Here is a 22,429-nt window from a genome sequence, read left to right on the forward strand (position 1 = left end):
TTCTCCTTTCCATAATGAAAATATTTGATTTTACTATAGAATGGATGATTTTGCCATAAGAATGGGGTCAGTGCCAATCTCTCACAATGTGCTGCAGGCTCTTGCCAGGTGCAGTCTCTTGCCATTATATAAGTGGCTTTGGAAGGAGCCCAAGCACAGGGAGTGGGATGGAGCAGCCTTATTAATGCAAAGGAGCTAGTGAGCTCAAAAAGCACCCATTTGCTCTGATCCTTGAGTCCTAGGGTACATTTATGAGTTTATTAATAAATGCTTTATGAAGGAGAAGAGGGAACAGAAAGTTTTTCTTTCCATGGAAAGAGAAAATTAAATACCTGGGAATTAACATGCTGGGACATTTATTTTATTATGCCATAATAATGGAGAAATGTTTTCTTTTCTACAGAAAGGTCATTTTTGGTACTTGCTCTGTTATTGTGTATTTGGCTCTAGGGAAAGGGGCAAATTAATCAGTCATAGTTTAGGGGGCAAAAGCCTTCTCTCAGAGTATATCTGAAAGAAGTCACATTACACACGTCCTTGGTGTTTTATACCACAGTTACATCTGAGTGCATAATGTAATTAGATCTCCGGCTCTGTATTACAGAATGGTGTTGATGATAGAGTGCACAAAAAATTGAAATGACACAATTCAGAAGATAAAGGTAAGCTTAGCAGAAGGAAGAAATGACGACAGGCAACATTTATCTGCACTATAATTGACTGCAGATTGAGTTTGTACGTATCAGGCAGAAATCAGGATACTCTTCTTATTCAATATGAAATATGTCATTGTGTTGACATCACCTTTAAAAATTACATTATATATCTTCACTTAATCTCCTATTCTGCAAAGGCTTGCACAGGTACTTACCTCGTTTGTATCTTGTACTGTGAGTCTGTGAAGCTCTGCTGAAGTCCATGGGATTCCTCTGTCTTCCAGAAAGCATAGGACTTGTGAGTAGTCCCGAATTTCCTGTGTGTACTCACTGGGCAAACAGAACAGTAGGTCTTGTAAGAAATTATTTTTGAAAATTTAAAATAGCCTCAAATAAAAGCTTACCTACTAAAGAGAGTAAATATGTCTCAGTGCAAAAGGCTGTACAATCCTCATTTTATCAGGCATGGCTCATGGTAAACACCCTGCCCTAGGCAGAACCAACCAACTTGGGCATCTCAAGGCTGTTAACTTTCTCTCTGTAAACTTCTCCAGTTTACATACTGGAGAAGTTATATAGAGATCAGCTCAGGTTATGTAAATAGCACATACCTGGTAGAATACAGATGTCTCAGCCGCATAATGCAGCCTTCCCTGAGCAGCGCTGTCATCACTGACTGGCCAAGGCTTTGGAGTCATTAGGAAAAAATACGATGCTTGTTCCAAAAATGAAAAGGTCTTTTGATTTTTATCACTTTCTTGTGTGCTTAGAACATCTGTAAAATTGTATTTGAAGTACTTATTGACAGCCCAACTTTAGGAAAATATTCTGTACTCAGAGATTAAGACGATATGTAGCATAGGCATCTCATGAACAATTTCCCTGACTTCACCAAGGACAGAAGCCCTCTTGGCTTATGCAGTTGTGTATTATTGCTTTCTGTGTGTGCCCAGCTCACTGAGAGTATTAGTTTGAACCAAGAAACTCATTCTTTTCTTTTAGAGTTTTTTACTCTGGAGGATCCTGACATCGGTTGCTGATGTATTAGCCAAAATTGCTACTGTTGTACTGGAAATAACTGCAGAAGTGATGGTAGCACCCAGTAGCTGGTAAAAACAAAGACATGATACAATCTACTGAAATCTCAGATAGACAAAAGGGACTTTTCAGCACTATCAGTCCTTTTTTGGGGCTTTCTAAAGGTGCAGGCAGACTGCAGCCTTGCTACTAATTGGCCAGATGATAGCATGGAGCAGAGTACTCTCCACAATGGACATCTTTCAAAATGCATTGTGAAATGAGAAAGACATAATGCAGGATAGTTGGATTGAATTTTTGTGAGGAAGAATCAGTGGAATGTATTCACTACACTTTTTTTAAAAGAAGTTATTTCCTTTGAGCTGGCTTTTATTATGAAGGTATTGCCTAGAAGGAATGACTGAAGCAGGAAAACAATCTGTAAGAAGATTGATAATATGAGGTGGGCCAGGAGAGATATGAAAAGGATAGAAGATGCAGAGCTGCTAAGTTGAATAGTCTCTGAGAATAGGAGGAGACCCTTTTTTGTCTTAATGCACAAAATTAAGCACAATGTTTTTGTTGGACCGATGCCTAAAGAACATAAGTGAGAAGACATATGATTCACTCAAGTACATTAGTCAGGCAGACAAACATATTTTGAAGACTTCCATGTAGATATGCTGACGGCAATTGTAAGAGAATACTGTCTGGATTGTTTAAAATATTTCATCTTTCTCATCGTACTTTACATATTGCAATTTGCTTGGTAATATAACATCCTTATGGTAATTGTGGTACAATATTGCACTAAAGCAAAGAAAATACAGCTGAGTTTTGACACTACGGCTGTTATTTCTAACTGCTCACACCTGCATATAGAATTTTTTATTCTTTTATGGTATGTCTGTGTGTCTGTGTTTATAACATATATATACAATAAATGTTTATATAGACAAATGCATTTTTTATATTCTAACAATTTGGGAAGGTTACAAAATGTAAGGGTTAGAAAAGTTCCTAATTATTCAAGATAGGTATGTGGAACCAAAGGAAAGTATTTGCTTTGCAAAAGAGATGCTTAATCTGACTTGTACTGCTCAAATAGGCAGGACTTCATTACAAATAACATTGAAAAGTGATTTCCTGTTTAAACATCTTACCATTTCCTTGAAGTAATTCTCATAGACCAAAGTTTGTCTACATGTAATTTGCAGGATCAGAGCCCTCAAAATTTAGTTAAGGATCCCTGAGTTTTCAACTTCAGATGTGAAGTAATAACGTACCTTTTACTTTCCTGTTAGATATCTTTTTCAACAATGGATGTAGTTTCTTAAAGTTCACTGTAATGTTGCACCAGCAATATTTGACATATTTCTCGTGCTTCGTCACTGACTGGGTCACACATTAGCTGACGATGACTTTTCTTCATGGTGCTAGGGTTAATTCTATGTGTCAAACACGGAAACTATAATGTGAGAAGCAAACTTAGAAACTATGATGAAAGAAGAAAGTAAGCTCTTGATGGCTTCCATCAAGATGAGCAATTATAGAAGTCAGCACCCCTTTACAAAGCATGGAAAGGGAAATCCTCCCTCAATTCCCATCAGCTTCTCTAGATGTAGAGTTTGACCTGTAACCTCTGCTCATAACTTGTCTGAGCACAACTTGGTAAGGTAATAGATAAATACGTATCTATTATCTTGTTGGGTTTTGCAACTGTTGAACTCTGAAGTGTTCCAGAAGGAGACCCCTTCTTACCTTTCTGAAGGAGTACAGTCGCTTAACTCAGTTAAGCATCATGGTTGGCAGCAGAAAGTAGGACTAACTTGTCTTTCACTCTTCTGCTCTCTCTATATATATCTTAATTCTGCATGAAAGTTGTGAATAATTGGATTTTATGATCTATCTTATTTTTGTATTTAACCTACAAATAAATACCATTTAGGTAATGAGTTTTATAAGCTACAAGTAAATGCCATTTAAGCAGTTAGGATTATTTTAGTTCTCTTATGGCTGCAAGAAATGATTCAGCGAGGTACCATATTTTATGTTGCTGTGCTGAAAAAGATATTTTTGGATATTTTTCCATTTCCTACATCTTACCCTTGCAAGGAAAGATAATGACAGACTTTTTTTTTTTATTATTTTATTTTTTTTAGGGTTCCAGTTCAGTTGTAAAAGTTCAGCATAAGCTAATTTGGAGCTGGCTAAATGCTTAGGAGCAATCTGTCTGCTCTCACGTAGAACCATTAATGTGCCAGCTACGGTTATACTGAAACAAGCTCAGATGGCTTCATGTCCCCACAGAGGATGGAGATTTAAACTTTGAAATAAAAAAGGCATAAAGATCTTCTTTTAAGTAGAGGCTGGGTAAACTGGCAGCGCTCTGTGGGAAGTGAGTAATGGACAACTCTGAGTAGCAGAGTAATTGTAAATTTGAGCAATGTGTTTCTACTGTGTTTCAACTTTGCTGCAGTTTCATTCATGTATTTCAGAACACTGAAAAGGTCACCAATTTCTACATAGGCCCTCATTGTATATTCCTTATGCATCCAACACTCTGCTTGAGTTGAGGTTTGTGGAGCTGTAGTTGTGACAGTTTGGAGGGATGAGAACTATGGATGCAGGAGACATAAGCCTGGGGTGCTCCAACAACAATTCTGTGAAGAAAGTTGAGCTGTGCATCAAACAAATATCAACATTCATAATTCAGTATTAAGGATGATGTTCTGACTACCTTTCTGATATCTGAAGAATGACACTATTAGTTAGGGAAAACAAGTGCAGTCAGAATCTGGAGGTGACTGATAATTAAATTTGACTAGAAAGTGTAAAAATAGTTGATGTGACAGTGACATGAGGATGTACTGTATGATGTCGTTTTTAATGCATCATTGTAACTTGACACTGGTCTTTCAGTCTAACAATAATTAACATCTTTTGACTGTTTGTATTTGGCTTACAGTATGTCTCAATGTTATGTGTTGGGAATTGTAAAAGGTGCATGATTGTGCTGTTTCTGTTCAAGATGTTTCTAATTAATAACTTCACTGTCCAGTGTTCTTTCAATAAGGGTACCTAATATAATATTTACATTATTTTAGGTATAGAGAAACTAGCTTTTCAACCAAACTGAATGATGCATCTCAATATACAAGAGCATATGCATGTGTGTATATCTATGCATGTATACACATACACACATATGTGTCTATTGGTTTAGACAAGGTCTCTCACTTCTTTCCTAGGCACCTTGAGCTTCTCAATTCTCAGGCATCTGGAAGGAATCGTGACTTCTCATGAAAGCTGAAAGTCATAAATCTCGAGATTAATTAATATACGCTCTTATTGTGATGTTCACTGGAACTTCCTTTGTACCCAAAATTCATCACATTAAATAACATTAAATGAAAGTCTAACGACTAACAGATGACACGTAATGCAGGATTATTCTACCTGCACAAGTGGTTTAGTGAGTCGAGTGACTATGTCATTTTATCCCTTTGATCCTTTGAGTCTGTAGCCACTAAATTACATACACCTTTTTTTCTTCTTCTGATTCCACAGTAGAAAGCATTTCCCTTTCTTTTATGTACTAAATATCTGCTGTTGTTTCATGCCAGAAACAAAATACTGACCTTTGTGGGTCCTTGGGCTGACCCAGCATAGTTGCTTTTCATTTGGTCAATTCTGTAGTAGTTTATTTTGACTATTTTTCTAGAGTCTTAATAATTTTTCTTTCAAGTAAGAAAGGAATTGCTTTCAGTAAAGTTTGAAGTTCAACAGTTAAAATATAAGGAATTTTTCAGGTTGTTAACTTATTAACTGGAAGACTATCTTTCTTGTAAGAGTTTAAACAATTAGAGAAGAAATAAACTCTGAAGAATATGCATACTAATTCCAGTGGGTTTTGTATAAGGTTTAGTCTTATACTTCAAATAGTATTCTTAAAATATGTTTGCAATAGAAATTGAGTAAAGAAAAGTTGGTATTTTCTCTTAGAATAATAAAGATACTTTCAGTGTAATACATAAATCTTAATAGCAATGCACATACAAATCTATTTTAGCTTAACGATATCAAGTAGCCAAAATATATTTGGAACTGTGACAAGATTTGTGCAAATTTCTCCTTTGAAAGGATGTGCCTGGCTTTAAATTTCAAACACTACCTTTTGTAGCAGGTGGACAAAAGTAATCGGGTTTTTTTAAGAAAGCCAGCTAATTGCATGTCTGCCTCACATTCAGTTAAATCTTTGGTGATGGGCTTTGAAGAGAGTGTTTTATGTTTTGCCTTCTTTTGTTTAGGCTTTGGGTTTGGTTTGGGGTTTTTTTGGTTTGTTTTTTTTTTACTGTCAGTCTTTGCTAAGAAGTTCCTGACACCACTGTTAATAGTAAACTGTTCTTTGAAGGAAGCTTTGACAAAATCTCTAGTTTGAAACAGAAACTGGAAAAGTGCAAAGCTACTGGGAGGAGAGTGCCTTCCTCACCGTTGCCTGAGAATTCACTTTTTTTTAGGCGAAAGCAAAAGAAGTCTGGGTAGAAAAACTAATGGTAGCATGGTAGACTAAAACAACCTTATTTTGGTCTGAAAGTAATATACCGTTGTACAGTAATATACTGTATTTACTGAATTGGGGTTGCTTGAGTATTTTTTCCATTGTTTTCCAAGCATCATTCTAAATATAATTTTGTGTTTGGTCCCTACTTGGATAATGTGAATGGTACCCGTTATTGAAAGGTAGTCTGTATTTGTACTAATACAGAGAATGCCAGTTTAGAAATGAGCCTGATTGCATGGTTCATTTTGTTCTCCTTTGTAGAGCCAGGCTGCGGCCCACTACAAAGGCACTAAACATGCCAAGAAGCTCAAAGCACTGGAAGCCATGAAAAATAAGCAGAAATCTGTTACTACCAAGGACAGCGCAAAGACTACCTTCACTTCCATCACTACCAATACCATCAATACCAGCTCTGACAAAACAGGTTAAGCGACAATCTTTGTTGGTTTCGTTTGTTTTGGTTTTTTTTTCCTTGTTTAATTCCATGTCTGTTTGGTTACGTGCTTGCCACATTGATTCATGCCCGATCCATCTTCTCTGTGTAATATTGATTTCTTTTAGTCCTTCCGGTAGGCTGGTTGAGAGTCTGATAGTCATGTAACCGATTTCTCTTAGTGAAAAGAGGCTTGTCATTCTTTTAGGACAGAATGCAATACTCGTGACCTGATTAATTTTTATAGTGGCTAAACTGTTACATATCAAGTGATCTAAACCTCCTAGTCTATATGCAGTGTCTCTCTATGAATAATTACATATGGCACATTTCTTTTAACCACAAACAATGTAGCAAATTGCACTACTTGTGTCTAGAAGCCTCTTACAAAAGCATTGTTAGTAAAAACCTGATTTTCATAAATTTCAAACATTGCATTATTTTTTTAAAATGGCTATTGCATGGTTCTGAGCTGGAAAATAGCTGTATAACCTCTATTCCACACAATCAGGTAAGTGCTATTGATGCCGATTATTCTGCTTAAATGAGCCTTCAGACTTAAATAGTATCCTTTCAATTATTGTATGGGTAAAAGGTACTCCTTTGCAAATAAAATCTATGTGAATGTTTGGTACAGGCAACAGGGTTTGATTAAGCTCGCAATTTAAATATGTGGCTATTGTACCAGAAATTTTGAAGGAAGGTTGTAAGTTCACTGAAGAGTAGTCTAGTATCTCACAAGATATGACTGCTCTTGTGTATGAAGGGATACAGTTTGCATTTTTAGTCATAATCAAGCCCCCTTCCCCAGACAAGCCAAACCTAGCCATGGCAAAAAAGAGAAAGCTGTGAAACAGCAGAGATCTTTCTACTGATGCTGAAAACTGCTCGTTTGGAACCACTTCTGATGCAGTAAGTTTAGCATTGTAAACGGATGCACACTAACCAATTATAGTATAACAAAAAAGTACCTTGCGGACATGTGTAGTACTTTCCTTAAGATACATCTTTGCTATATTTGTTATAGACAGATACCTCTATGTCTTTCTCTCTGTATATCTTTGTTATAGCCGTTTATTACAGACAGCATATGTTTTTATGGAGATTTATATCCTAATTATAATAGGATTGCTTTAAAAAACAATCGTTACAATATTCTTGTGTTTGTTACCAAAAAAAGAGTAAATATTCTAAGTACTTTTGTTTCTATGATGAAAGAAATGAAGCATGGGAGAACAGGAACAAGGATGGGAAATGGTGAAAGTTATTTACAAAAATAGATATGTTTCTAAATATACAGATACCTCTAAAAGTTTCTCCTGATATTATCTGTTAGCATGGTCAGAACAGTAAGGGGGATGCTCTATGGAAAGAGTGATTTATTGTTTACAAAATATAATCTAGTAATTGGAGAAAATAACTGAAGGAAAAAGAGATATTTTTAAGCTTTAAAATGTATTATTCAAAAGCTTTTTTCTTATGCTGTGTAAGTTTGAAGGATTTTCCAAGGTGCCTTAAAACCAGTCTGAGTCTTTCCATCAGGCTTTGAATTAGATCCCTGGCAAGATATATGAACTGTCTTGTATCCAAGGTCAGTAGTACAAATCAGTTTTTATATCAGCATAAGTAAGAAAACATCAGAAAAGTAGTTGCACACAAAAGCAATGGCCTATGCAGGAGTTTCCTCAGCTTTACGCATTGTTTGTGACTTCCTGGATTAATTTTCTAGAATGTGTGTATGCACATATGTATGAACATGTGTACATATTTGTGTTCTATATTAAAAGTACTGACCTTAATGGCATTCTGAAAGACACATATTGATGTTAATTGACAAACAGCCCAAAATCTGACGAGTTCCCAAAATATGGAGTGCTATATTCAACTGCTGGCAAAAGTCCTATTCAACTGGTGACCTTCAAAGAAAGGCAGCCAGTTGTATCCAAATGCAGTTATTACAGGTCAGCATTACTGTGACTGGCAGTAGAATAGCATCCCTGGTGCAAATCATCCTGTGTAGAATCAAGCGTGTATGTATAGGGGAATAGGAAAAAAAAGAAAATTTTGAGTAGCCAAAAGGATGACATTTTCTGTTAAACGCGACAAGTTAAAAATTTCATAAATCGGATTTTCTTTCCTTTTCAGTTGTTCCATGTCCTGTATTTTAAGGGCAAAATGATTTCTGAAAGCCAGAATAACGTCAGAATATACTGTGTTGTGTGAGTTTTCACATTTGTAAATGATTGCTGTAAAAGTCAAATATTCTGATATTGATATGCCGTTCTGAGGGAATAGTTGTACTAATGAGTATAATTCATTAATTAATCTTTCATAACTAGAAATAAGGTCTGTTACCAAGTCCCTGCACTTGTGATCATTTGGAACAAAAGCTTTTTCTGCATTATTTTAAAGCTCTCTGCTGAAGATTAATATTTGATCCCAAATACACTGAGGATAGGGTCATGTTCATATCACCTCCGATATATCATGTATAGCAGTGGTTAAATGGCGAATTACGTGGCAGTCACAGCACATTGGTCAGGACTTCAGCTCACTGGTTCTGTGTACCCTTAGCAGCTCCAGCAAACAATGTCATCAGGAAATCTGCAGTGCTATGCAATGGAGATTATGAAAACAACCACACAGTATACGAACTGATTCAAGAGCTAAAACAGTGATTTGTTATGTTGCTTATTCTGGAACTATTTTGTTCAATGTGGTGCCAGCGTGTGTTATTACAACAAATCATGGAGACTGTGCAACCCACAATGTAAGCAGACTCCTTAAAACCTTTCATAAGTGATTCCTGGTGATTAAACTAGGTGTTAAGGAGAAACCATAAAATATGGGGTCATTTTGCTCATTCTGTGAAAGTCACTATTTTTCTTTACCCCTTTAAACAAACTTTTAGAATTATTAGAAGGAATGAACTTGAGAAATCTTTGGGGAAATGAAATATCATTAAGACTTATGTTGGCAATCACATAATGGGCAATGCCATTCTCAACATATGGGAACTTAATGTTAACAGCTCTATTATTTAACAACCTTCTTTCATCTGTATTTACCATTTATTGTGTGATACCTGTAGTCACTCAGGATAGAAAAACAGAAAGTGTGACCATTGCAAAGATAAGCCTACTTTATTGTAGTATACAAGCCAAATTTCAGTATTGCTTGATTCTCTAATTCAGGGGTGACAACTAAAATTCGTATTTTCACTGCATATTAACATGCACGCGTACATCTTCCCTTACATAAAGTTGTTAAACGTTCTTGATAGCTTTACAAATTGCCCCTCCTTTCTGCCAAGGAGGGGCAATTGTTTCCTCATAAAGATGCTTCACACACCTACACTTTGGCTGTAAGGACAGATACTTTAGGAACACCTTTCAAAATATATCTATAATAGACTGTGTTCTGTTATCCTAAGTATATGCCCTGTCTAGTAAAGTCGTTATCCCGCACTTGGATTTTTTGAGTCTAGAGTGAGCGTCCAAGATTATATCCATGTACAATGATATCCATATCATTGTTGCATATGTCTAAATATTGATTTTTTCCAAAGCTATCTGAAATTAGTAAGGACTCTCTGTGACCACTTTATCATTAATTAGGTCTTGAACATTTGGGCTTTATTTATTTATTTATTTATTCATTCATTCAGCAGAAAATTCAGCATGAGTTAGATCTTTTGTTATCAACAGAGGAAGGAATAGACCTTTCCAAGGGGGGGAACATGTCATTGGGAGCCATCACTATGGCAAAGTCTTCAGTGTTGCTTTTGAATGTTATACACTATGTCTTAAATCCTTTATGTACTTAAATGCAGTGAACAGCTCCTAAAAACGGAGAAAAAATGTGATGAACAGAAAAAGTGCGTATCTGGTCCAAGGCACAGAAAAGATCATCTATCATTAGTACAGTCTTAACAGCTAAGAGACCCCTGTGCTGTCAGAGAACAAAATACCGGCGCCTGTCCTAAAGAGCTTACAGTCTACATGTAAGATCAGAGACAACTTAGGGAGACAGACACTGTTAATATAATAGGCAGGTGTTTTAAAAGAGCAGTAGCATAAACATGTTCAAGTGATAAAGGCATCAGAAGAAATTAAAACACTGAAGGATGGATTAGAAGGAAAAGGAGGAGGGGTTTTTTTTTTCAGATACTGCATGTATGTGTGGGAAACAGCATGAGAGAAAGCATAAGTTCTTTTATTTTTCTTTCACTGGCACATACGAAAAATCTCCTCTGTGGGAAAATTTTAGTTGCGCTACCCCTTTCCAGATCTTTTTTATTTTTTTTCCCTTTTTCTTTTTATCTAAGAACTGATAGGATATTTCTGGTCAGCAGATGAAACTCACTCCTGAAATAACAGTTTCAGTCCAGCTGGGAAAATTCTGGAATGTAGAGCAGGTGGAGTGGGAGCGAGCACTCAGTCTGGCAAGGTCTTGCAGTCTGGCAAGGTCTTGGGCATGAAAAAGGAAGGCAGGAAAGAGAAAGAAATCTGAAATGATGCAGTAAGTCAGGGTAAACTTTGAAGGACAAAGAAAGGAAGATGGCATGAAATGGAGAGGTTCAGGAAGATGTGTTGGAGTTTGGCAGCCGCAAATACTGCAGGAACACAGAATTTTTGAGGTTCTGTGAAGGGACCTCAAAAGGGACATCTGGAGATTGACACGGTCACCCCTACAGGTCAGAACAGAGTGAGCTAGAGCTGGATGCTCAGTACCTTCTTCATTTGAGTTTTGAATATCTTCACAATTTTTTGCTGGGCAACCCATTCTAGTGTTTGACCACCCTCAGAGTAAAGAAGAATGAAGTTTTTTCTTGCATTTAAGTCCAATCTCCTATATTTCGGTTTGTGCCTGTTGTGTCTTGTCCTGTCACTGGGCATCATTGAAAAGAGTTTCTGGCTCTTTTTGACTCCCTGACCCCATCATGTATTTGCACACACTGCTGGCTTACGTTTCAAGTGGTGTCCACCAGGATCCCAGGTCCTTCTCCACAAAACAGCTTTCCAGACGGTCAGCCCCCAGCCCAGGCGGGTGTGTAGGTTTATTGCTTCCCAGTTGTGGGACTTTTTCATTTCCCTTAGTTGAACTTCAACAGACTTATGTTGTCCCATTTCTCCAGCCTGTCCAGGTCCCTCTGAATGACAACACACCCATCTGGTGTACCAGGCACTCCTCACAGTTTCTTATCATCAGCAAACTTTCTTAGGGTACACTCTGTCCCATTGTCCACGTCATCAATGAAGACTTCACACAATATTGGCACCAATATCAATTCCTGGAGGACACCAGCTTTGTGTTGGTGACCACAACCCTTTGAGCCTGGCAGTTCATTCGGCATTTTTTCTATTATCCTTTGTGTCTTTTTGTAAAAATGAGAACAAAGAAACTGTAAGAAAAAAATAAGACAAAGCTCAAATAAAAGAACTGAAATGGAAATTAGTAAGACTTATCAAAATCTCTAAATTCTTCTAATGCATGGCTTTAATATGTTTGCACTAGTTTCCCATTAGGCAAATCACACTGAATTTATGTAACATGCATTACTGTTATAAAATGTATTTTACATGCAATTAAAATTAAAAAAGATCATCGATGGGACCTGATTGAAGTGCAAAGCTTTCTCTTGCATTTTAAATTGTTTCTTTATGTCTTTCTGTTGAAATACATGACAAAGAGATTTTATTTTCAGAGCTGTTTATTCTTATTAAGTGTACTTCATGCCCTGTTACATACTGTGTTGTCTTTGTGTATTGTGCCTTTCCTAATCATTCCATAGTGCTTTTTGTCACCCTTGCGACCTTTAACTGTGCTTCTGTGGGATAACTCAACAGTCTACAGATACTGGGAGTAAAAGCCAATGCAGATCTGTTGCCTTTACATCAGTTTACACCAGAGCTGAAGTTGGTCTGCAGATATATAGGGGGTGGCGATAACGTGTGGCACAGTATGGAGGATGTCTTACGCCATTACTAAGATGGAGAACTCATCTTCAAATGCACGGAGTGTTTTAACAAAACTAAATCTATTGAACTTCTGGGGCTGTTCATCTGTACTTTTTGTTTTATTGAATATATGAGGGAGAGAAGGACAGAGGTTATTAAACACAATATCCATTGAGAGCCTAGGTGGAATTTCCTTAACCAACTATAGATATACATATTGATGCTAATTGCGAGAGGAAATCATGTCAATGAAGTCTAGGGCACAGTTCCTCCTATTCTAAAGTAAACATCTATAATAAATCCAATGAATGGTGAAGACTCGAGAAAAAGTATAAAAAATGCCTGTGATGACTAGGTCAGCTGTAAACTGCTAATGCTTATGCCTAAAGTTAGCTGCAACAAATTCTAGCCTCAGTGAGCCAATTGCCCTTTCCTTCAGTGTGTCCTTTTTTCCACAGGTTTTGATTCTTTTTAACTGAATCATTAATTGCTCTGTAAGAATTTGATGCTCAGTGTCCAAAGTCTGAGTTGTGTTAGTTAATTTTGCATGATCGTGTAATAAATGATACTATTTCTTTTTGTCAAGTGAAAATTTTAATATGCTTTTGAACAGCTTTTAGATTTCCCACTGATGAGAAGAGAGTTTCTTGATTTTTTTTGTGTGTGTGTTTGTTTTTTAAAAATCATGAACCCTTTTCTCATCTAATTTTTTAGACATGGAAATAAAATTATTGCCTGATAAAGGTAGACTGCTGAAGTATATATGTTTTAGCATTAAAATATTAACTTCATCTTTCTCATATTACGTTCAACCATAGGTGTCCTAGTGAACACGTCCTATTGGGACATTGTGTGTCTTTCAGGTCTCTAGTAAGCAGTCAGGGGACTCTCTGCTATTAGTCAGTATGTGTTGCTTTATTTAAGATTCAGAACTTCTGCTTGAAATTGTAGGAAGTTTTGAAACGTAGCGCTCAAATGAAAACGTGGTTGCATGAATCTTTATAGAAGGACAACATATAATTGACTAGTACTACAGCAGTTTCATTTAAAAATACGAGGAAATATTCTTTGAATATATTTATGTGAATATGTTTCTGCATCTTTGTTTGCAATATTTGCCCTTCTCTGTTCAAGACAGGTAATTAACTGTTGTTTTTTCCAATATCATCGAATAGCACACCTTGCTTGCTTTCTTTGTGTTTGTGCAGTTCCTGGTTCAGCTCCAGAACCAGTAATGGAAAGGAACTCTCATTTGAAAATGAAAATCAGTTTCGTCTTATCTCTGCTTTCCTTTTATTTCCACTTTCATTTTATCTCCCTTACATTCAGATTTTGAGCTTATTTTATTTTTTTTATTATAAACATACGTTTTGGTAATGGCTAGGCTTTTAAGGTTTATAAGGGCCTCCATATATTAAGAACTGTTAGATTATTTCTGGTGTTGCTTAGTGTAGCTACCCTATTTTATCATATACTCTTCGAGTTATCTGTTAAATCCTTTGTTCTTAATGGCAAACCACCCTAACTTTTCCTTTCTTAAGGAAAGCTGAGGAAGACAGACTGCTGTATTTATGACATTAACATATATTTCATTAAAAGTGCCACTGCTTATTTATTAGCGTTTTTATAGACAGCAGATTTTCTTGTAATCTTTTGTAACTAAAAGGAATTCTATTTCTAATAATGATACAAATGTCAACTGTATTTAAAATTCAAAATAGCATTTAATACTATTCAAAATCTGCTGGTGGGTGCAGAAACAATTTACTGTCTGATCCCAGTGTGCAATTTGATGGTACAGCTTAGGCTGTGGACACCCTTGTATATGTAATTGTTATATTAAGGATGTTTAATCTAAGACAGCAATTCAGTCCAGTCTGTTTGTATGACTTAGCTGTTGTTTGGTTTCCATATGCTTTATTATATCATAAAGCGTGCTTTTGTTTTAGCAAGTTATTTCTTCAGATCATTTCAGCATTGCTCAGGACACAGCAGAATTAACAGGCTAATTCTGTGATTAGGTTTCTGAGATCCTGGATGTAAATTGACTTCCTTTACAAGTCAATGTTTTAGTACACGTCAAAACAGAACAATGACCTCGAAGCTTGAATTTATAAGGATTTTTACTTCATATTAACTTGTTTGAGATACTTTGAGTGGAACATTCCAAAGTTGCAAGTGTGAAATAAAAATGAGAAGTGCTTGGTGATTAGCACAATGCAGATGGATTTCAGAGCCAGCTGTAAGACTTCATTGTCCACTTCCCAGTCACCCAGTTCTGAAAGTTCAACTTTTTCTTTTTTAAATTTTATTTGAATGAAAAATATTTAAAAGAAATTATAGTCTGAAATAGATGTTATTATATTCTGATTCTCTTGTCATTTGCTTGGGAATTAGAAATTACTGATTCACAGCTATCAGTTCTCTTAATCACATGCTTGGAAAATTCAGCCCACACCATTAAAATTTAACCGTGCTACAACATCTTTCACTTTAAATCACCTATGCTTTGACTTTTCCGTACTTCAGACAATCTGTAGCTAACTGCAGCAAAAAATGTTATCAGCATTCCACAGACTGTTGTACCAATTTTGCATTAGAGCTCAATGGTAATTTGGAAGACAATAGCTTCTCTTTTGATCTCTATGTAGAACTAGGGCTTTTTCTTTCTTTCTGTGTGTAGCTAAGTGGCGATATAAAAATTACAGTAATTTATGTGTGCCTCGATTGATCATGAATGTGCAATAAAATCCTTCTTTGCTTGCATCTACATACGCTGAGAGCTTCATCATATGAACACCAAGTGTTTTCTGTGGACCCAGCTGCTTTTGATTGGGATTGCCTTGACAACAGTTTTATGCTTGAATAATCCTGCAGATAGAAACTGCTGTCAGTCGCAACATCTATATCAGCCTATTGAATCAGTGTGAAAGTCCAGTACTAACAACGGTATTGTTCGTAGGTGTGAAAATCAGTTTCCATTGAAATATTAAATAGGGTTTAGTGGTCAGCCCAGCCCAAACCATGACAGGGTCTTTCACAGTATCTCAGGGAAATGTCAGCATGGTTGCTGCATGCCCATAGTTGTAACTACTAGAAATCCGGGGAGTAACCTTCTGTGTATCAGTTATCTGTTTATCTGTTATGCATCAGTATTGCTCTAAAAACTGGATCAAGCACCATAGAATGTATCTGCTTAATGACTTCGTCATGGTGTGTTTTGTTGTTACGGTGGGAATAGCATTGACACCAGCTAGTAGGATGGGTCTGAAGGCTCCACAGTTCTAGACATTGGGATTTCAAAAAAATTATGGTATTGCAGTCCTAGATCTTCTTTCAAGTTTTTATCATAAATCATCAGATTCAGAAGCCTGTTACTATTGCATAATTGTTTATTTTGTCAGTTTATGGACTAATTTGGAATGGAGCAGAAACTTCTTGATCCCATGCTCTCAGATAAGTGGTCAGTTTTTGTGAGTCTGGAATTTTTCAAATGAGAAGGGTCTGTTTTGCGGGCAACAGAAGAGTAGGTAGGTCTTCATTTAAGTGGTCCATGTTTTTTCGAGCTGACATCATATTGGCTGGGCAATGTAGAAGTAGGAAGTAGTTGTTTGCCATTTGTTTGAGGACTGGTTTGGTTTTGTGTGGGACATTTCTAAGGGAAAGGCGACCTCATCTCCAAAGATGCTTTAGAGCTTGCTTAGATTACTTTCTTTTGTTGTTCATGTCATATTCTTGCCATGCCTAAACCAAGAAAGGAGGAGAGTGCGGTTAAGAGTTATAGTAAATGTACTTTAAATGTTTGGAGCCATTGCTATATGATGCCCTTATAGCACTATTCAGAGTGATCTAAAGACAATCGGAGCTGCAACAATTGTATTAATAAACGTAGGGGAATCTGCTTTACCCAGTCCATTTTAATGGCCATTCATGTCACAAGAACTCAGCACAGCAGAAATCGTTATTTCTAGAAACAGACTTTCCTATGTACATATAGTAGATGTTTTCAGAAATAGATCAAAACTGAGTACTATTCAAAACTACTGTAAGAATTTTAATAACAATTTTATTTTGCAACAGTGATATTTATTCTGTCTTCTATTTGGTTTTACGCATCTTTCAATAATGTATTTAAAGTATTAGCAGAACAGTGATTTCTTCCCTCAGCTGGAGAAGTCTCATAAGTGAAATTCTTCTGTACTATGTCATTCCTTTGCTAAAATATACCTTCCACTTACTGTATTGATTGAGTTAGACTCTGCAAATATTCATTTTATATTTGGTGCTAGTTAAACAAAGTGAAAACAAACTAAAATATCAGACATAACCAAATACTTTGTCAGTTCCTGTCATTATCCCCCTTCCTTACCTCTAAAAAAGAAAAAAAAAAAAAGAAAATTATTGTGTATTGAATATATGGCAAAATACAAAAATCGCCTAAGATCTAGTTATTTTAAGGTTTGCAGGCACTGCGGTTATAAATCGTATTAATAAGCCTAAGCTAAGACTATGCTTAGTACAGTATCTTGAGCACCAGCAAACATGAAGTTATCTTGAGCCAAAGCATAGCTGTGACTGCAATATCTGCTTGAGGAGGAAAATAAACATGCGTTTGGTCTTCATGCACCTGAATTCTTTGCTTCTTAGACTTAACGTAGTTTTCCATGAACTAAATGGCTTTCTTATAGGTAATTCAGGCAGGGCACACCTATAACTTCAGAATAAGTATGTTAAGAGTCTCTTATTCTCAAAATCCTTATAGTGTTTCAAACATCTTGAAGAATCATTGTGTATTTCTCATTTCATCTTTGTGCAGTCTGTACTCCACCATGATACATCAAATAGCAATCTCCCAGTATTAAAACTCTTTATGGCATATCCACAGCAGAAATAGTATCAAAGGAGATAGAACAATTCATGTAAATTATAAATTAAGAATATTATCATAGGAAAAAAAAATGGATACAAGAATTAATATAGGCTCATCAAGGGAAAAAAAAGCTTACTGGTTTCTACAGAGCACACCATCATCGTACACCAGCTCATTGGCAACAGTGAATTGGGGAGATGAAGGGGCACCAATGGTGGATGCAGTGGCTGGACAAGTCTGACAATACGAAGAAAGTCATTTTACTTCCCTACAGGCCTGCATCTCAGCTGAAAGACTGTCCAAGAAAAAAGAAAGACTGTTTGAAAAACTGTCCTGGGAATTCCAGCAACTCAAAGAGAGTAGGTCTTACTCTCCACCTGTGTGGACTAGTATCTCAGCTATTAGGCATAAGCATTTTTCTGATCAAGAGAGAGGAGATAGAGGGTACACACCACAAGGCACCCTATGGTTTTACCTCCATGACCGCAGAGAGGACATGAGGAAGTGGGATGGACAACATAGCTCAATCCTACAGGCACGGGTACATGAGTTGCAAGAAAGAACAGTCACGAAAGGGGATCCCTCCGGGAAAAGTGCCACTCCAGTTTCCAGTGGGCAGTTCCCAACACAAAGCAGAAGCGTTTCTGATCCTCTTGAAGGAACTCCCAATTTGCATTTCCAAGAATTGAATAACAAGGATGGGATTCAATTTGAACCCACATGAGCCACACAAACCCATTCATCAATGCTGGATACTACAGTTGGAACTAGACGGGCCCTGCCTCCAGCCAGGTGCAGGACTACCGGGTTTACTGGACTGTGAGGATTCAGTGGACTGGCACATCAGACCCCCAGGAGTATAAGGCTCTGGTAGACACCAGTGCACAGTGTACCCTAATGCCATCAAGCTATAAAGGGCAGAACCCATCTATATTTCTGGAGTGATAGGAGTGTCCCCTCTACACATCGTGCAGGTGACACTACATGGATTAAGTACATCACACTGGTCACACGATAAGCTTGAATAGGAAATCTCAGTTGCCCAGGAATCTTGGAAGTGGTCATGGACTAGTAAGAAGGCAAAGATTTCAGGATATCACCAGAGGAGGAGGTGACACGTCCTGAAGAGGCCTCACCATATAATAAACTACCACAGAATGAGCAGAAATATGCCCTGTTCACTGATGGATCCTGCCGGATTGTAGGAAAACATCGGAAATGGAAGGCTGCTGTGGAGTCCTATGACGCGTTGCAGAAGCCACTGAAGGACAAGGTGAATGGAGCCAATTTGCAGAGGTAAAAGACATCCAGCTGGCTTTAGATATTGCTGAACAAAAAAAAAATGTCCAGTACTTTTAACTCTATACTGATTAATGGATGGTGGCAAATGCTCTGTGGGGGTGGTTACAGCAATGGAAGCAGAGCAACTGGCAACACAGAGGCAAATCCATCTGGGCTCCCCCATTGTGGCAAGATATTGCTGCCCAGATAGAGAATCTGTTTGTAAAAGTGCATCATGTAGATGGCCACGTACCCAAGAGTCGTACCACTAAAGAACATCAAAACAACCAGCAGGTGAATCAGGCTGCTAAGATTGAAGTGGCTCAGGTAGATCTGGATTAGCAACATAAGGGTGAATTATTTATAACTTGGTGGGCCAATGACATCTGAGGCCATCAAGGAAGAGATATGACATACAGATGGGCTCATGATTGAGGGGTGGACTTGACCCTGGACACTATCACACTGGTTATTCATGAATGTGAAACATGTGCTGCAGTTAAGCAGGCCAAGTGGTAAAAACCTCTCTGGTATGAAGGACGATGAAATATAAATACGGGGAGGCCTGGCAAATTGATTATATTACTCTCCCATCAACCTGACAAGGCAAGCGCCATGTGCTTACAATGGTAGAAGCAACCACTGGGTGGCTGGAAACATACTCTGTGCCCCACTATATGTCATCACGACTATGGTTGCTATATGCTATGTCAATAGTATTACAATAAGAATCGTCCAAACTAATGAAGAATGAACTTTGGTGAAAATGAGCAAAGTGCAATGGTGATGGAACCAGAATTGGCTTCAGCAATTGACACCCGTCAACTTTCTCAAGATTGACAACTTCAACCCACAGACTGTGAGCATGGACCATGCCAGATACATCAGCTGCAAGGCCCAGATGCAGCATGCCACAATTCAACACCACACGCACCATCTCTCCTGCTCTGAAATACTGTTATGACAGATGGAGCCCAAAGTTATGGACTAAATTAACTCAATGGACCTTTTAGAGGGATGGCCCAAGAACTAAGGGTATGATATCTGTGTCTGTGTATATATATACACACATATATATCTCAAAGACAGGAAAAGTGTTGGTGACTTTATTAAAAGTGTAATGCCTGGGCATGACATGACATAAATGGTATAGAATAAGCGGTGGATACTGTCCTGGTTTCAGCCAGAAAAAGAGTTCATTTTCTTTCTAGTGATTGCTGTGAAAGGAATGTCAATAATACCTATTGTTATATTGTTTTAGTTGTTGCTAAGGCATGTTTATACTTTTCAAGGACTCTTTTCAGCTTCCCATAGAAGCTGAGAAGGAGCATAGACAGAACAATGGAACGGCCAATGGAATATTCCGTACCATAGATGTCATGCTCAGTATAGAAATGGGGGTTGGCCAAGGTGCCGGGGGTAGTCCGTGATCACTGCTTTGGAAGGTACCAGTTGACTGGGTGATGAGAATGACTTGTATTGTTATAGCTATTATTATTATTATTATTTTCTTTTTCTGTTATTGTTCTATTAAACTGCCTTTATCTCAGCCCACGATTTTTTTTCCCTTTCCCTCTCCCCTCCTTTCTCCCTTCTCTCCCTGCCATTCTGGAGGGAAGGGGGAGAACTGCACGAGTGGCTGCATGGTTCTAGCTGCTGGCTGGGGTTAAACCACGACGCTTACTTATGTAAACTTGATGATAATGTTGATGTTTAAGTGTTTTCTGTGCTAATGGTAACATTAATTGTATTTAACCACAAGTACTTAATTAGACAACAGATCAGGAAAAGTTGCATATGAAAGTTTTAAAAGCAGCAGATAAAGAGCTTTCTGGATAAACTGTTACGTTTTTCTGTGTATTGTAGACACTGTAGAAAATCCAGAGGACTAGAAGGAAGTTCATGTTGTGTCCGTATTCACAAAAGGTAAACAGGATGAATCAGGTATTTATAGGTCTATGATCTGACACCAATCTTGGGAAAAATAAAGCAACAGCTGACAGGGGACTTGAGTATGGAAGTAAATGAGATCAATTATAATGACAATGAATATGAATTGATAGAAGGTTAGACTTTCCTACCTAAAATTGCTTTTATGAGATTACATATTTGATTGATAAAGGATAAGCGTGCTGATGCTTTATGTTTGCACAGCTCTAGAATGTGCAGAGTTTGAAAATTATCTAAGGTGCTGGAATGTTACAGAATGAATATGGAACGTGTTAAGTGGATTTAAGCCTGCTAACTATAGGCCTTGGAATTCAATCATGAGGTACAAGTTGGTGTCAAAATATTCCAGCGAAATCCTTTTGGAATAGGGTCTTAACTCCAGTCTAACCTTACATCATCAATTACCTGCATGGAATTACAAAGTCTTTGCAAATTGCAAATGGCACAAAAACTGGAGTTCTGGGCAAGTAATAAAGATGAGCTGGAAATTCAGTGAATCAAATGCTTTTAATACAACAAAATGTATTGTTCTCAGGAAAGAACAACAAAGAATTTATTGAAAAGTTGAGGGACTTCATGTAAAGATGAAGATGACTTGGGAGTACTTAGTTAAACATCAGCTACACAGGAATCACTGGTGTAGTGATGTTTCCAGAATGCCTTGTGAAAAAGCTGTTTTTGAGGGTAATAGAGGAATGTAAAGATTTTTGTTTCTTTTATTACTGTAAATGAACTACGTTATCTATTTTTTTCCAAAGAATATCACTAAATTGAGTGGAAATTTAGGGAAGGTCTAATACAATTATTTAAGAATGGTTTAATCGTGAAAGATTTAATGAGATAGATGCATTCAACTTCGGTATTTACTTTATCAAAGGTAATGTAAGCAGTATTTTAATTGCAGTCTATAAAAAATTTGCATGAAAACAACAATCTAATAGTAAAACAGATCCCAGTAGTTGGGAGGTCTGGCAATATGCAAAGACTGCAAGTGGAAAATAGTTAGCTTAATTCCACAATCAAGACAAAACATTTTTAACACTGAGAAGGATTGTAACATACACAAAATCTCATGTGGGATTCTCATAATCATTTGACCAGCGCTATTAGGTTTGACTCAGGAATTAATAATGGAAGTCCTCTGGGCGATGTTCTGTTGTATGTTAGAGAAAACTGTGGGCAGACATATTTCTTCCTGGCTGCAAATATGTAATTTGTCTTCCTGACTCCTCCCAGAAAACAACTCTGCTGCCTGGAGCCTGCAGATCTTGTGTATTATATATTTGAGGTGTTCTGTAATGAGGTCCTTTATGTGGCAAATTTAGTAGTACTTAAATTTAAACATGAGACCAATTCATTTTACTTCAGTCAAACAACATGCATTTTCAAAGCTCGAGAATTGATTCTTGAAGTATGTCCTACTTGGGTGATAATATTTTATCTTTCTGTGTTTTGTACAGGACTGGACAAGTGAACAATGCTTGATTAAACTAGAAAATTATAATTGCTGGTATAGATTTATCTGGATAGACAAAGGCTTTATGGTGCAAAGCTGCCTATACCCTGTCTCGGTGTCCTTAATTATGTCACAAAGTTGACTCCAGATAATTAAAGATGTTTTATTTCTCTGGAAGACTAATTTCTTTCTATTATTATGCCTGCATTAGTATTTTCCTTTTCTGTCATTACTAGAATTTG

General features: G+C 37.0%; 1 protein-coding gene across 3 annotated transcripts in view; it reads left to right on the top strand.

Annotated features, from left to right (window-relative positions):
- ZNF385D (zinc finger protein 385D) overlaps positions 1-22,429 on the top strand; it is a 443,449-nt gene that overhangs the window by 367,323 nt on the left and 53,697 nt on the right. For all 3 annotated transcript variants that reach the window (XM_054189915.1, XM_054189916.1, XM_054189917.1), the window contains one exon: positions 6,499-6,661. In XM_054189915.1, the coding sequence (XP_054045890.1) occupies positions 6,499-6,661 (163 nt within the window). The remainder of the gene's footprint in view (positions 1-6,498; positions 6,662-22,429) is intronic.

This window comes from Rissa tridactyla, chromosome 2 (genome assembly GCF_028500815.1).
Source record: "Rissa tridactyla isolate bRisTri1 chromosome 2, bRisTri1.patW.cur.20221130, whole genome shotgun sequence".
NCBI lineage: Eukaryota > Metazoa > Chordata > Aves > Charadriiformes > Laridae > Rissa > Rissa tridactyla.